This window comes from Polistes dominula, unplaced genomic scaffold, assembly GCF_049000335.1.
Source record: "Polistes dominula isolate Pdom_NZ unplaced genomic scaffold, Pdom_raw_medaka contig_33, whole genome shotgun sequence".
Lineage (NCBI taxonomy): Eukaryota > Metazoa > Arthropoda > Insecta > Hymenoptera > Vespidae > Polistes > Polistes dominula.
This window is the reverse complement of record NW_028300998.1, coordinates 122,280-137,182: the sequence shown is the minus strand read 5'-3', so window position 1 is coordinate 137,182 and position 14,903 is coordinate 122,280. Positions and strand designations below refer to the sequence as shown.

Below are 14,903 nucleotides of genomic sequence, written 5' to 3'. Positions count from 1 at the left end.
AATTAAATAGATTTTTAAGGCAATATTTGTACAAATAAGATCTTTCTAACTCGCTAAATAACATTTTTCGAATGTTTCCGGAAGGGTTTTTTTTCACGCATACATTTTGTTTAGAAAACATTAAAATTCCACCAAATAATATGTTGTTTTTTCTTATCCACGCATTTTACTAATATTATGATTTTATGGAATCGCTATAATTAATCATTATATACAAGTTTTGATTATATATTTTTTGTAAATATTAGACAATGGTGCTATTTGATTGCTTTTATAATTAAAATTTATTGGTCGGCGGGCACAGAGGAAGTACGTTTCAATCATTTATAAATATTCGATGTTTAACGATCGATTGATCGACTTTTAATCGATCATAGCTGACAGGTTATCGTACGATAGCAAACGTAACCTATACCTCGATAGCAGTGGTTTATACAAATAATAGTGCATCGTAGTGTGCATCGTAGTGTGCATCGTAATTATTGTGTGCATCGAATGTGCGTTAAATGTCAAGTTTTGATTATATGCAACGTAAGAGGGTTAGTTTTTTATTTATAATACTTCTTTCAAAATTCATAAAATCAATATTTTTGAGGTTAGATGTTTCATCGTAGAAAATATTCTTACAAGATAATTTCATTATGATATTTTACGTATCATTTATTGTTTTTCTATATACGAGTAACATTTTATCCATTTACATAGACGAAAATATATATTGTCGTGAAAAAGATAGATTGATTACCTCAGAAGATAGTGATGAATATTTGCTTGCGAGTGTAGAAATAAATGCTATGGTAAAGTTACTGTGTCGATATTGGTATGTATTTAAAAGTAATTAATAGTAATTTAGATAAAAATGTACAATGTTAATATGAACGGCTAATTTTAGTAATGATAACGAAGAAATACAAGCAAAAATATGGTATTATCAAGACCGTTTACAAACTTTAGCAGAAAAAGAAGTAGAGATAGGGATGGACAACAATGCATCATATAATAAAATTTATGTGACATTAGATCTTTCATTAGTTATAAAGAATATTGAAAAAACAGATGCCGGAATTTATCGGTGTCATGGACAAGAAGGCCAGGACGAAGAATACAAATTTAATTATAGAATAGAGCGTAATATTATTCTGTTAATCTAATCTGTTAATCCTCTTCTTAATGAAATTAATTGATTGGAAGGGTTAAATAATAACATAGGAAGTAATATTTTAGCAATACTCAAAGATCAAAGCGATACTTTTATCGAAACAGGCAACATTACCAAATGGGAAGAATATCGTGTGATCAATTTATTATCTGTGACTACGCGCTTTGCTGTATGAATATATATACATATATATATAATTATAATATACAATTAAATAAGAAAATATGAAATATTCTACTAGATACCCTTAATTGTATGAATTAATACCATACTTTGCTTTAGGTATCTAAAATGGTTGATCTTGTATATTTACGACAGCAAGGCATCATTCTAGAAGTCATTTCTGAATGGGGACCTTGGAGTCAATGCCAAAAATGTATACGTAATGTAGGAATTAGAACCCGTACAGGATATTGTAGATTGAAGCGTCAATTTGATCAAGTAAACTATCAAGATAATATTCTTTAGAAATGGAATAATATTCATTAGTAATTGTTTATGAATAATTTTGCAGACTGTTATATTGGATAATACAAGTGAAATTGTTCAGTTTTTTAATAAAACCCCTATGCTACCTTGCAAGTAAGGATACTTACTTTATCTTGATACAATATCAACTAAAATATAAAAGCTCAAAGATTATGCATCTTATTATAGATCTATACTTCTCCAAGAAGATTTTCCTATTATCAGTAGCGCAGTTAGATATTTGCCTGAATTTCTTTTGGAGGAAGCATGTAGGAATTGTACTAGAGTAAAAAAAAAGAAAAAGGGGAAAAAATTTAAATACAGAAAACAGTATGTGTTCTCAGAGGGTGCTCATTTTGCTATTTCTTGTCCAGAGTATGTTACAGTCTTATTTTATACTATTATTGTATATTGTCGGATCTCGTTACAAGACTACTTATGGGCTGTAAAAGAATAATTTTACAATTTGTTAAGTTATAAAACGAGGTCCGAACTTATTCAAAAACAATCATTTGTTTTGATTGATAAATGTAGATCAGACCAGCAATCGCATGTAATCTGGAAAAAAGATTCGATTGTTTTAAAGCAAGGTGTTAGTAGATCTTTTCGCAAAACGGATCTTGAAGCTCGAATGATGGTTGATACATTTTCAACGCTCTACATAATTGGTCTTATTTTCTTTCCAAAAACATATACTTTAATTTATTAATCATTTAATATTATACATTTAAATTGTTATTTTTTTTTTTTTTACATGTAATAGATATTACAAAAGAAGAAGAAGGTAATTATACGTGTTACGTCGATAACGTCAATATGATGCAATTGAAGATCATTGTTGTCTCTAAATCGAAATTTTGGACATTAGGTAGAATAATAAAGATATTCTTTCTTATAATTTTCATTTCATAATTTCTCCCTTTATTTTATATATTGTTATAGCTCTTTTGCGTCACATGGGTTATCTTGGATTTATATTATTATTAACTTTATTTTGTTATTGTACCGGATTGATAATAGCATGTAGACGAAAGGATACCTTCAAAGTGATATATCCTGAAAACAAGGATGCACGTAAAAAAGGAGACCATTATTCGAAAGAAATAAAGAACAAAGAAAGCGTGCCTAAAATATCTGATGCCAATAGTAAAGAATAAAAAATAATACTTATATAGTTGTTAACATTACTTTCATTTTCTTTCATTTTTAATGTTTTTTAACAGCCAATTGCAGTCGATTGTTAATAACAATTTGTTACACATATAATTAATAAATAAAATCTGAAATGAATAGAAAACGGTGAAAAAACGAGTACTCAATTTGTCGAGCGAACGTTGAATAATTGTTCCAAAAATCAATGGAAATGTTAAAAGAAATAGTAGACACCCGTTGAAGAATTCGCCAACGTGTTTATGTTATTATAACGTCCGACCTGCAACTACCTCCAATAGTTTTACAATTCGGAGAAAAAAGTAAATAAAAATAGTGATAGAAGTAGGGATAGAAGTAGGGATAGAAGTAGGGATAGAAGTAGAGATAAACATAGTTCGATCTTGGGAATAATTCGGTGATCATTATTTACAAAAGAGCTTTTCTATCGCAGTCTGACGGTAAGACGTGTTCCTACGCGCGAATTTATTTTGTCGTTTAATTATTCATATTTTTGATTTAATTTTCAGTCTCTGCAGCGATTCGCGGTTATTGTCCATCTCTCTCGAAATAATTCCTTTATATTGTTGTCATCAGATTTACATTAGTTGAAAAAGCATTCACCGTTCTTTTTTTTGCGAAACATTTCGGGAGCTGACAAAGGGTAGATAATTAAAAAATGCAATTACATAAAAGAAGCCAGTGTTATACATTTTTTATATAAAATACGTTTCTTTTCATTTGAATGATTAATTTCATTTGACATAGATATTTATTGTAATTTTTATTTATAAAAATGAAGAGATCATTTGTGGACAAATTTATTATATTATTCATATACAACTACACAAGGTGTAGTTCCGTTTGCCACTGTATATAGAATAGACATTTGTTGTGTTGGAGTCAAGGTAAAAGCCAAGTGAAAGGAAAGGAAAGAAGGACCGCGTGGCACTTGCAGTCTTCTCTGGTGAGTCCGTTAGTCGTCTACCGGGTAATTTCAAAATGGCTGTGCTCGATCGTTTCTCTTTGATATTTTACCTTGCGTTGTTCTTTGCGAGTTACCACGCGTGAATTTTTCAATTCCTGTTTATGCAACGAAATAGAACGATCGATAGGAGGACAGGATGGATTTAAGGACGTACATCGTCGTATTCTTTTCAATTTTATACTTCACTTTACTTCCAACAACGATTGGTGAGTCGATCTTTACGGTTCTTAGTTGGGACCAGCAGTACCACAAAGTGGCACTCTTCTACTTTCACCTGAACGCTGACAAATCCTCTATGGTATTCACCGATGCGCGCTCAATTGCTGCGTTTTACCCTTTATTTATTGCTACTACAATACTTTTTTACTTACTGTATGTACACAATATACATATGCAATGGTGCGCACGATTTCTTTCTCATCCCGTATAAGACAAGACAAGACAAGACAAGACAAGACAAGACAAGACAAGACAAATATTTACTCGTTGAGGGACTTAAACGTTTGTTTAATTAACAAAATGTAAAAATATATCAGCTGTATTATTTTGTTACTTCCTTTAGACGCACTTCGAAGATGCGTTCATTGCAGATCAAGAGGAGAGCAAGGCTCCTGCAAGGATCCATTTACGATGAATTCGACGCAAATTGAGTTAGAAAGAGGAGTAGACATGGTACCCTGTGTATCCGGTTGGTGCGGTAAAATAATCGAGAGTCAAAATTTAAACAACGGTTAGTATCATTGATTATTTTATATTAAAACAGTTAACTGTTTAAAATGAAAAGGAGAATCGTTAAAGCATCGTTGCTGTGTGTCTACTTTATAGATAAAATAGCATTATGTTTAAAATATTAGCAATCGTATTTTTCAGAATACGGTACCGCCACGCAAAGACTCTGCTTTCAAAGAGGACCGGATGACGGCGAAGAGAGATGCGCCTACACTACGTGGAACTATAGAAAAGTTTACATGTGTCTTTGTTTAGGAGATCTTTGCAACGGAGCGATTAATCCCAACACATCTTATTCGTTATTGCCCTTAATATTATGTCTTACCGTTAGATGGATCTTGTAATTTTGTCAAGTTCGTCACGAAAATCAACATCACGACATACGAATAAATCTAACGTTACGGAACAGGTAATCTTGAGAATGCTTTCAATCAAATAACATCGATGGAATTAAATCATTTTCCCTTGTTTCGCAATTGTTTATTTTATTTCTTCTTTACACTTGAATTAGGAATTAAACTGTTCCGTAATTAATGAGATATTATTTGAAATGTAATACAAATATAAGATGTAGACAACAAATAATATGAACTACTCTTATTAAAGAAGCCGCGCGTCAAACTAACAACAACATAAAAAACAAATAACATAATATCACTGATTTCTAAAATATTTCTAATTTATTTCATTGTAAGTATATGACTATGTGTTCATCTAGATTTTATTATAGATTAATATCATTTTATTGTTAGTTTAATTTAAGATAAAATGTGTCTCACATGAGATTGTGTCGTGATGTTTGAAAATTAAATATTGACTTTGAACGATATTTTTTTGTTTCTTTGCTCTATATAAATTCGTATAAATATGGCTATTAACTTTTCATCCAACAAACAAATTCTAATGCACAAGTTCTTAGCCCTGGTGCCTTTTGTAGAAAGGCGAGCTAGGTCTTAGACTGTTTAAAATATGACCGTGTAAGCCATTTAATCTTCTCTCTTCTTGATTTCGTAATATAGCACGTACGTGTGGAAAATCGTCGTAAAATAATTCACCGCGGCCATAAAGGTATTTCACTGCCATCATTGCCTCGGGACCAATTAGAAGCAAAGGATCGTGATATTCTGAATAAATTGAAAGGGATTAGTTTTTTCAAAGTGTAATTATTTGTTCTTAATATTATTGAAAAGTTTAGTTACCTAAACCGTTACTGTAATCCGGCGTCATATGTCTAGATTGTTGAGAACCATGGCCAAGATCATTCCCGTCTATGGGAGGAAGAAATACTCCAACTGGCCATAACGACTCAGCATTCTCCGGTTTTATTATTGTCGCATATTTTCCGATTTCGGGGAAATTTTGTTGTTGTAAATTTGGATCAATATTTATACGTTCTCCTAAAAATGAAAATATAATAATTACAATCTATAGGTAGTATATTTTTGAGAAATCTTAGAAAGTAGAAATATATGACGACGTACCAAATTGTCTTTGTGGATTCGAAGAAATACTTCTTCGTCCAATTGAAACAAAAGATTTTTGATAAATCGTACGATCTCCTATTAGACAAGAAAAGCAGGATTTAACTTGTGCTTCTTGTAATAGTGTTTCAATTAGTTTAGTGAAATCACTTGGACTATATACATATGTAGGTATTATATTTATACTAACCGTCTGTCGTAATACCATGTTCGTATACGTGAGGTCTCGAAATGAATTTCACGTGAACATTCGCAATTGGTAAAGCTTCGATCGTTGCTATTACCGATAAAAGGACTAACGCTTTTGTCTGTAACTTAATATCATTCAATAATATAACATTTATCGAAGACAAATATATATAGCGTGTGTGGGTTTTATGTTTTGTATGTGCAAAAGAGTCATTCCTTGCACGCACTCAAGCGCGTAGATTGTTTTATGGATGTTGAGTACGCATAGATAGATTGTTCAATATTACCCTTCTCTCTATATGTTCGATTACAAATACACATAGATTATACATACACATACACATACACATAGTTACACCTTTCGAAGTAACGTAGAAGCGGTCATAATTTCGTCACGCGCGTGAGTGCACTCCTCAGGGATTCTCAACTTTTGTGTCTAGGAAGATACAAATTCAAGCCACCTCGCGCGCCAAGTGCCTTATCATTTAGACAAATATATTACCAACTAATTATATCAAATGGTAACGTGTTCGATTAAATAAATTGCTCGAATATATTCTACGTATATACGTTGTATATTTCGTAATTTTTATATTTTGTAATGGAAGTGTATAGACGACGATGACGGTTGCTGCTAACTTTCCTTCATTCGAATAAATGTTTCCAAATATTGTATAGTTTCCCAGAGCAATGACTTTCGTTACGTATGTTACACAATGCGCATTACATACTCGTACCATATAATTTGGATTAAAACATTTTGCAATTAGAATTACGTAAATTACGATTATTTATTTGTATGTGCAGGTATTTTTACATAAGCGCATTTTTTTTCGATAGTTTATGATAGATAACAAGTTTAACGCGATTTTGTTCAACGGTGCATATCAAACTCTTTCGCCGTTCATTTAACTTTTATATACTTCATTTAATTTTATTATTTGATTAAAGATATCAATTTTACTTAGCGCTGTTTGATTGCTGCCCGCAATAGGGGGCATATTAAAATATGCATTAGAAGCGTAAACATATAAAAGCCACATAACTTATCATTAATACTTTCACTATTTCCTATCCAAGTAGCGAAAAATTGAACAATTTCAGGATATCTCCTTTCCACTAATCCTACATTTGATTTCATATTTTATCAAAAAAGAACAACATTTTTGCTGCCAAATTACTTTCCAAAGTCAGAAATATACAAAAAAAACCTTGAAGGTGAGAAGAAGAAGAGATTTTGTATAAGAATAATAAAAGGATATGATCCTAAAATTGTAAAAAATCCTTGATACAATACTTACCATGAGTAATTTGAAATATGGCGGTACTTTTACCGCGCTTCGATATATGTATATTTCAAATATGTTTGTATGTATTATTAATACGTTTTTTGTTTTTGTTTTTTTTTTTTTTTTTTTGTTTTAAGTCTTTTGCATGCACGATAATATTTTTATGTTAAAACACCATAATTATTCGTTAGGACTATGACACTGTAAAAAAATCCGCAAGGTTTCCGAATTGAAGTAAATTCAATAATTAGCTATTGCAATGAAGAGGACGAAATTGGTGCAACTTAGCGCGGTTATTTCAAAGAACTGATCCAGTTTGAACCTCTTGGGTGAATGTCGACGACGATGCATATACTCCCCAACCCAACATCCCCCTTCTAGAATATACAAATACGCCACCTGGTTTGAAAACGTTTGAGAAGAATATTTTAAAGAGGCTAAGGTATACACGTATATACTTATGTACATAACTTTCATTTCAATTCTCTCACACTTTCTGGTCCTTGAAAATAAAACGTCCCTGATGGGTAATGGCTCGCGGTATAATATCAAGTTGAATTTCCGATTATGGTTATATCGTAATTAAATATTCATTTTGAAAAACTTTATGTAAGAAAATAACTCTATGTGGTAGGATAATGCATACTGTTGATATACTGTTTTAATAAATAATTGTTTTTCATAGTGGCAAGTAGAAAATACTTGCGCTTTTTCTTTCTTTTTTTTGACTATATATTATGGTAAAGTTTGATTCGAAGCGTTGTGAAAACAACGCGCGATGATCTCATCTCAAGAGGTGTCCTTGAGGCTCAATGAAATTTCTCATTCAGGATACTTGCTATCATATGAGATCGCTCTACTTTCACAACTATAACTTCCTTTTCATCCGGAACTTTCAAACAACAAATTATATTTGTAATATAATACTAATTAGAAGAAATACTGATTATATAATATGTTGCTAAGAGTTGTTGTTGAAACTATCGTAGTACATATGTAGTATATTGTTTCAAATCTATATACAATATTACATATGAAATAAATGATACGAAAAGGTTTGTTTAAACTCATTGTTGAAATCATTCTATTGAAGAATTTGCGTAATGAATTATGGTTTGGCGCGCGCACACGGCGGTGCATCGACTTGCAGTCAGAAGTGTAACAAGGTATTTTTGTGCCCTAGGCAAGAAATGACACAACGACGACGCTACGAGCATTCATTATAATTATAAGATAATGAATTTACAAATAAACGTATTACACGATTAACTACATAATTACATTGTCGAATATATTTGTAATTGTAAGTGAAATATTTTTCATGCATTTGTTGTTTCTTTCTTTTTTTTTTTTTTTTTTTTTTTTTTTCTCTTTTTCCTTCTTGAAGAGAATCCCTGAGAATAATTTGGTGTTAGGTGGCAGCACGGTTGTTTCTGGATCGCTCGCTTTGGTTAGGAAGAATATTTCGCGGGTGTCCTGAGTTTATGGGTAATATTTCCCAAGATTCTTTGGTGTCCAATCGTCAGGTGTAGAAAATTCAGTTTATCCGCGTAGAAATTTTGATGGCATATCGATTAAGTGAGAAGCGAAAGAGAAGGATAAATATTTTGTTCCAAAAAGAAATGCCACTCAGCACGGTTTTTACCGATCCCGTTGTTGACATACTCATACGGGAAAATGGCGAAAGAGAGTGTTTCATTGATTTAACTCGTGTTTTAAGGTTTAATATTTATTATCGACAAATTTCATTGTGCATTTGCATTCCTACGACATGAGTATCGAGATAAATAATAAACAATTTCAATTAAACTTATTACCGCGTGATATTTCTTTAATAATGCATTAAGCATCTGAAGAAATGTATAAAATAACGACGAACCGGTTTACGCGGTAAAAATAATAAATAACACATTTGTTTTTATTGCATTGCGTTACGTTGCCCTGCCTTGCCTTGCCTTGCCTTGCCTTTGCCTTGCCTTTGCCTTGCCTTTCATTCGCTAGGAAGTATTCCCTCTAAACTATACTTCCCTTAGTATTCATCAGAGTTCATGGAGATTTCTTTGTTGTTCTTTGTTGTTCTTTGTTGTCTCAAAACAATAACGTTATATTTTCTAGCTATACGCCGGTAAGAAATTATGTCAACACAGGATGAAGAATCATCAACGGGTTTTGTCACGAGTACTATTACCAATCAGGATGAAACCGGTACAGTTTTACACGAATTATCGGTAAATACAACTATTGTTGTTATTTCTTGATAATACATAAACATTGTTATCATTGTCAAATCATATTGTTTCTTTTATTTTTAGAATAATTCAAATGACGTTTTGGAATGTCTATCGGTGATGATCGACGAGGGAAATGTGAATAATGTTCAGGTACAAGAACTTATTCTGGATGAACAGCTGCTTGGTACTACTACATTGACTGCAATAACATTACCCGATGGAACCCAAGCATACTTGACAAACAACTTTAGCGACGATGGTTTCTGTTTTATGTGTTTAATTATGAATAATTCATTGTATATTTATATATATAGTTACATTATATTTACGTTGTAACTCTACAGAATCTCCGCTTAATGGGGATGCAGCCTTGGAACTGGAAAATGGAGACACTATTTTCCTGAGAGATCTATCCGAATTTGCGGATGGTAAAACACTTCAATTGGAGGTAGATCCAGCATTTTTGGATCAAAATACATCTGTAGACATTGCATCCGTAGAAAATACATATCCACAAGTAGAATTTATTAATGGAACAGCGTATGTGGTTGCTAGTCATTTAAATGTTGCCGATGACTTATGGGAGATAGAAGATGGCAAATTAAAAAAGAAAGAACCTAAAATTTTAATGAACAAATTATCTGAACAAAAAATACGACACCCTTGTCCTAGAGAGGGATGTACAAAAGTGTATAGTACACCGCATCATCTCAAGGTGGTATATTTTTCATTTCACAATGATACTTGAGAATATACTTGAGAAGATACTTATAGAAATATTGATGTTAGGTGCATGAACGTTCTCATACCGGACAACGACCATACAGATGCACCTATACAAAATGTAAAAAAGGTTTTTCCACCGGTTATAGTTTGAAAGCTCATTTACGGACGCATACTGGAGAGAAGCCTTATAAATGTCCTAATGATGCATGCAATAAAAGTTTTAAAACATCGGGAGATTTATTAAAACATGTTAGAACGCACACAGGTGAACGTCCTTTTGTGTGTCCATACGAAGGATGTGGTCGATCCTTCACAACGAGTAATATTAGAAAGGTAAAAAAGTACTTTAATAAGAGGGAGGAAGGGAGGGAGGGAGGAAGGGAGGGAGTATTCTCCAAAGTAAATATATATCTGATAAATGTTTGAATAATTCAGGTACATGTAAGAACACATACCGGTGAACGTCCATATAAATGTACGCAACCAAAATGTGGTAAAGCTTTTGCCAGTGCGACAAACTATAAGAACCACATTCGTATACATTCTGGGGAGAAGCCATACGTATGTAACATAGAGAATTGTGGAAGAAGATTTACGGAATATTCTAGTCTTTATAAACATCATCTTGTTAGTATGAATTTAACAATATCGTCAAGTTCTTCAATCTAAAAGGTGGTGTAGAAATGTTGTTAATTCTTTACTATTTTTTCAAGGTTCATACACAAGACAAGCCCTTTGAGTGTAATATATGTTTTAAGAGATACAGACAAAGTAGTACACTTGTAATGCACAAAAGAACAACGCATCCATTAGTTGATAGCGATGACAGTACTGATATTTTTTTACAAGATACTTTAGATGGATCTATTCAAAGCAAAAATAAAGAAAAACATGGTACAATAATAGAAAATGTAAGCAATAAATGATTATAAGATACATTAAACAGACTACATACGAGATACTTAATAATTCGTTATTTTTATTATATTTATTTTCTTGTAGAAATTAACAATCGAAAAGGAAACGCAGCTTCAAGTTTCTAAAGTTTCCGAAAATATATCAGATTCTGAACCACAAATTTTATTAGTTAGCGATCCATCTCACATAGCCGCTTTACAGGTTTGTATTTTAAGGAATGAAAGTTGATATATTCAAAGTTTATTTTATCTAATCAATAAAAGTTAAAATATAAATATATATTATATCTATATCTATCTATATATATATATATATATATATATATATATATATGTATATATTTCTTCTTTTGCTTTGACTTTCTTTTTTGTTTAATGAGAATACAAGTGCATAGTTATAGTGGTACTTTTTGTGCAGCAAATTGGATTGGATGATAGTTTTGTTGATCCTCCAATAGACACAACCTTCGAAGGATTAAACATAAAAATCGAAGACATAGAGTTCGGTTGGAATTAGTGCATTATTATCAGGGAATCTTGTCTCTTAGTATAAACTACTCTATATCGATACAGTCTTATGAAGTACTGTATTATTAACATGGTACATCGTAAACCATATAAAAGACTATGGAAACTTGCAGATATTGCATAAAAGGGTTTAATAAGTATTTAGATTTTAGTCGATAAATCGTTATAAATAAAGCCATTTAAATGTATAAAGTCTTATTATAACAATGAGCAAATGACAAAATCAGGTAATTAATCATATTTATTATGATAAGGTACCATCAATTATTAAGTTCAATTGTTATACGCAAAAACAGCATTATTAGGACTGTAGGTATGTAAATGACACTTTATTCGATTATTGTTTTCCTTATCATTATCGTTCAAACGAAGGGCACACTCAATGCACTATTCGTAGCATTGACGAGAAAGGATAAGAAATGAAAGTAACAAAACACATTATATACAAAACATATTATATATATGATATAGTCAAATAATTATCATAATATGTATGTTCCTTGTGTTAGATAAGCAGTCGTAGCGGTAAAGGATTTATTTCTCAATTGGTTATATATTGAAATTTATTTCGTTCATTAACGTTTCATAACTAAGGACATAGATTAGAATTAAATATTGGTTCCCTTATTAATGAATATTTATAATTTAGACAAAAATATATTTAATTATGCAGTATAATTGTAAATTAATCTATCTAATGGCTGTTGAAGCAAAAACAAAATCGGTCGTGTAGATATATATCGTGGATAGAACTTGCGTAAAACCGAAAGAAATGGCGTTTTTGTCGTTGAAATGCTATGTTAAAAAAAAAAAAAAAGGAACAAAGAGAAAACATAACTGTAAATTTTAATAAATATTATAATGTTTTATCTTTTTATTTCGTTGAAAAAATAATATAATAATGGAAATGAAATATATTTATTAGTTGAAAAATATATTTTAAAAATTTCTTGACCGCATGAGAATATTTTGTGTAATTTACATTATTCGATTATGAATATTTAAGTCTAACATACTGTGTGATAAAAGAGAGAGAGAGAGAGAGATTTATGAAATTATTCTCTAGAAAAAAATGAAAATTTATTTAGAAATGTTATGTGTGCAGGTGTTCAAAACAGAAAAGCAGACTAAATCTTTGTAATTACATTATTTTTTAATAAATCCTTCAGTAATTTTACATTGTAACAATTGTTCTTCCATTTTCCACATTGTAAACAATATCTTTGCTCTACTTATATAATTATCAGATCGCGGTAGTATTTGTGATATAAATTAACAGAAGTTTAAACGCGATAATACGATCGATAATAGGATCGATATATTATCGACAAATGCCTAGAAATTGTAAGATTTAGTTCTCAAGTGAGAAAATAGTTACTGGTAAGATACAGAGAGAAGATATAAATACGAGCGTCAGTCATAAGAAGAGAAAAAGAGAACATCTACAATTATTATCACCACTTTACTAACTAAATAACGCGTTTAACGTATCGCAAGAACATCGCAAGAACATCGCAAGAACATCGCAAGAATGTGTGCTTTGATGTTCGTAGTTATGTAGAATAACACTTGTACACTAATCGGATTCCTCACAATTTAGGGAATGTTGATTACGTCATTTCGATTTATAACATTACAAGTCGTTTATATTTATTTTTCTACAAAATTATTTCATTCAAATAAAATGTAAATAAAAAGTCTCGTGAAGCAAATGAATAAAAAAAGTAAATGATAAACAACATAATGTTTAATGAGATCTTTATGATACCGATATAAAATAGGAATTCAGCAAGATATAGATAGGATATCTAATAATTAAGCAACCGGTGATATTCTATATAGAAAATCGGTTTTTAAAAGAGGCGTTTTAGGAAATTAGGAATAGAAATATGTTAATAATGACGATGGTCAATGTTACGATTTCACATCCTCCCACCGTTCGAGAGCTTTTCCAATGGTTCACGCGACTCGATCAACGAATAGTCTTCGTTCGGCCAAGTACTCGAATGCGCTGGTCGGTTCTAACATACGAATTCGATCTCTCTTTGTCACGCGTTTAATCATCAAAATGGACAATTAACTAAAATTCTTAAATAGAAGATACGTGTATGGGTACATATATAGAAATGTACCCTATGACTGATCGATCTTCGTCGTCAAGGATGTGAGATCTTCGGACACTGTGTTTACGAGGTATGAACTTCTTCTAAGAAAATTCATCGATTTAACCCTTGTATGTACCTTGTATTTACGTGTACGTCTGATGTGTAAATCAAATTATTATATATGATCTTTCGATCCGACGTAATCCGACGTAGTCCGACGTAGTCCAACGTAGTCCAACGTAGTCTTAGATGAACGCTAAACCAATTACTACAAATCAAATCCTTCCCTTTGCTTAATATACGAAGAAAAAAAGAAGAAACGAATCTCACTATGATACGGTTTATTTTGTGGTCATCCAACTATCGTTGGAGTTGACGGCACATAAATTTGATAATTGTTGAAATTGGAACGTTAATCACTTGGGACAATCACTGAACGCGACATATATTATTTATACATTATTTGTGTAAATAAATCATAACGCGATGTAAAAGCGTGTAAATCGTATAGTAGCTCCATTGTGTTATGAAATATCTGTAAAATGTCTTTTTCCCCTATCTCTGTCGCTCTTTATTGTTGCGATAAGAAAATGCTTTTTTCAATTTACGCGCATTATCATCGGCCGATCGTCGATGGAGTGCTATGTGTACCGAAAGATAATCCGATAAATCCAGGATACTTTAAATGGGACTTTGGCTTCGACCACCCAAGGAGAGAATAAAGTTCTGCTGTTCCCAACTAGAAGAGAGAAATTGCTTTTTCAATCCTTCCGAGATTCCCCTGAGTAATTCTTTGCTTTATGATTATAAAAAGAAGATTATAATCATCGTCTTTGAGATCCGATAGTGGAGCGCCTTTGATATGTTAAATTAAATCTCATTTTTTTTTTCTGATTGCGATCTCTTTTTACGATTTGTTTGTATTTCTTTTCATATCAAAATTC

The 14,903-nt window shown here is 31.5% G+C and overlaps 5 protein-coding genes across 12 annotated transcripts in view; 4 read left to right on the top strand and 1 right to left on the bottom strand.

The window, feature by feature from the left end:
• The first annotated feature begins 277 nt into the window (after positions 1 to 277).
• On the top strand, positions 278 to 5,322 carry rtv (QVR superfamily protein rtv). 2 transcript variants are annotated; one of them, XM_089173424.1, is made up of 3 exons: positions 278 to 539; positions 4,355 to 4,494; positions 4,635 to 5,322. In XM_089173424.1, exons 1-3 carry the CDS (start codon positions 496 to 498, stop codon positions 4,835 to 4,837), a joined length of 387 nt encoding a protein of 128 aa, XP_089029550.1. In that variant the 5' UTR covers positions 278 to 495; the 3' UTR covers positions 4,838 to 5,322. The 2 variants fall into 2 exon arrangements, with proteins under 2 accessions (XP_089029550.1, XP_015172744.1); XM_015317258.2 differs by lacking the exon at positions 278 to 539 and adding an exon at positions 3,866 to 3,970 and having other exon boundaries at positions 4,327 to 4,494.
• On the top strand, positions 827 to 1,741 carry LOC107064513 (uncharacterized). The gene is made up of 3 exons (XM_089173427.1): positions 827 to 1,128; positions 1,225 to 1,328; positions 1,442 to 1,741. The coding sequence occupies exons 1-3, from the start codon at positions 978 to 980 to the stop codon at positions 1,625 to 1,627; spliced, it is 441 nt and encodes a 146-aa protein (XP_089029553.1). The 5' UTR covers positions 827 to 977; the 3' UTR covers positions 1,628 to 1,741.
• The window catches only part of LOC107064511 (uncharacterized), a 13,630-nt gene continuing 3,678 nt past the window's right edge, over positions 4,952 to 14,903 (bottom strand). The window contains exons 1-5 of one of the 3 annotated variants that reach the window (XM_015317257.2): positions 7,465 to 7,845; positions 6,165 to 6,288; positions 5,975 to 6,052; positions 5,693 to 5,890; positions 4,952 to 5,617 (exon numbers count right to left, since the gene is read on the bottom strand). In XM_015317257.2, the coding sequence (XP_015172743.1) occupies positions 5,409 to 5,617; positions 5,693 to 5,890; positions 5,975 to 6,052; positions 6,165 to 6,288; positions 7,465 to 7,467 (612 nt within the window). In that variant the 5' untranslated portion in view covers positions 7,468 to 7,845 and the 3' untranslated portion in view covers positions 4,952 to 5,408. Of the gene's footprint in view, positions 5,618 to 5,692; positions 5,891 to 5,974; positions 6,053 to 6,164; positions 6,289 to 6,450; positions 7,406 to 7,464; positions 7,846 to 14,903 lie in introns of those variants that run through there. The other 2 variants (XM_015317256.2, XM_015317255.2) reach the window with 2 other exon arrangements.
• On the top strand, positions 8,842 to 13,042 carry LOC107064510 (uncharacterized). 3 transcript variants are annotated; one of them, XM_015317250.2, is made up of 9 exons: positions 8,842 to 8,940; positions 9,568 to 9,680; positions 9,765 to 9,942; positions 10,028 to 10,398; positions 10,473 to 10,742; positions 10,845 to 11,036; positions 11,123 to 11,320; positions 11,412 to 11,528; positions 11,745 to 13,042. In XM_015317250.2, exons 2-9 carry the CDS (start codon positions 9,588 to 9,590, stop codon positions 11,841 to 11,843), a joined length of 1,518 nt encoding a protein of 505 aa, XP_015172736.1. In that variant the 5' UTR covers positions 8,842 to 8,940; positions 9,568 to 9,587; the 3' UTR covers positions 11,844 to 13,042. The 3 variants fall into 3 exon arrangements, with proteins under 3 accessions (XP_015172736.1, XP_015172738.1, XP_015172740.1); XM_015317252.2 differs by lacking the exon at positions 8,842 to 8,940 and adding an exon at positions 8,947 to 9,172; XM_015317254.2 differs by lacking the exon at positions 8,842 to 8,940 and adding an exon at positions 8,947 to 9,342.
• Ork1 (open rectifier K[+] channel 1) overlaps positions 13,198 to 14,903 on the top strand; it is a 12,303-nt gene continuing 10,597 nt past the window's right edge. For all 3 annotated transcript variants that reach the window (XM_089173420.1, XM_089173419.1, XM_015317244.2), the window contains exon 1: positions 13,198 to 14,047. The gene's annotated coding sequence lies outside the window, so the exon portion shown is untranslated. The remainder of the gene's footprint in view (positions 14,048 to 14,903) is intronic.

Excerpts from the sequence above, each read along its gene's own strand:
- LOC107064513 (XM_089173427.1), top strand. The coding sequence starts at position 978 with ATGGACAACAATGCATCATATAATAAAATTTATGTGACATTAGATCTT. Across the intron at positions 1,129-1,224 it reads ATTTAATTATAGAATAGAGC|CAATACTCAAAGATCAAAGC; the intron begins GTAATATTATTC and ends GTAATATTTTAG. Across the intron at positions 1,329-1,441 it reads CTGTGACTACGCGCTTTGCT|GTATCTAAAATGGTTGATCT; the intron begins GTATGAATATAT and ends ACTTTGCTTTAG.
- rtv (XM_015317258.2), top strand. The coding sequence starts at position 3,901 with ATGGATTTAAGGACGTACATCGTCGTATTCTTTTCAATTTTATACTTC. Across the intron at positions 3,971-4,326 it reads TTTACTTCCAACAACGATTG|ACGCACTTCGAAGATGCGTT; the intron begins GTGAGTCGATCT and ends TACTTCCTTTAG. Across the intron at positions 4,495-4,634 it reads GAGTCAAAATTTAAACAACG|AATACGGTACCGCCACGCAA; the intron begins GTTAGTATCATT and ends CGTATTTTTCAG.
- LOC107064510 (XM_015317250.2), top strand. The coding sequence starts at position 9,588 with ATGTCAACACAGGATGAAGAATCATCAACGGGTTTTGTCACGAGTACT. Across the intron at positions 9,681-9,764 it reads CAGTTTTACACGAATTATCG|AATAATTCAAATGACGTTTT; the intron begins GTAAATACAACT and ends TTTTATTTTTAG. Across the intron at positions 11,529-11,744 it reads CTCACATAGCCGCTTTACAG|CAAATTGGATTGGATGATAG; the intron begins GTTTGTATTTTA and ends CTTTTTGTGCAG.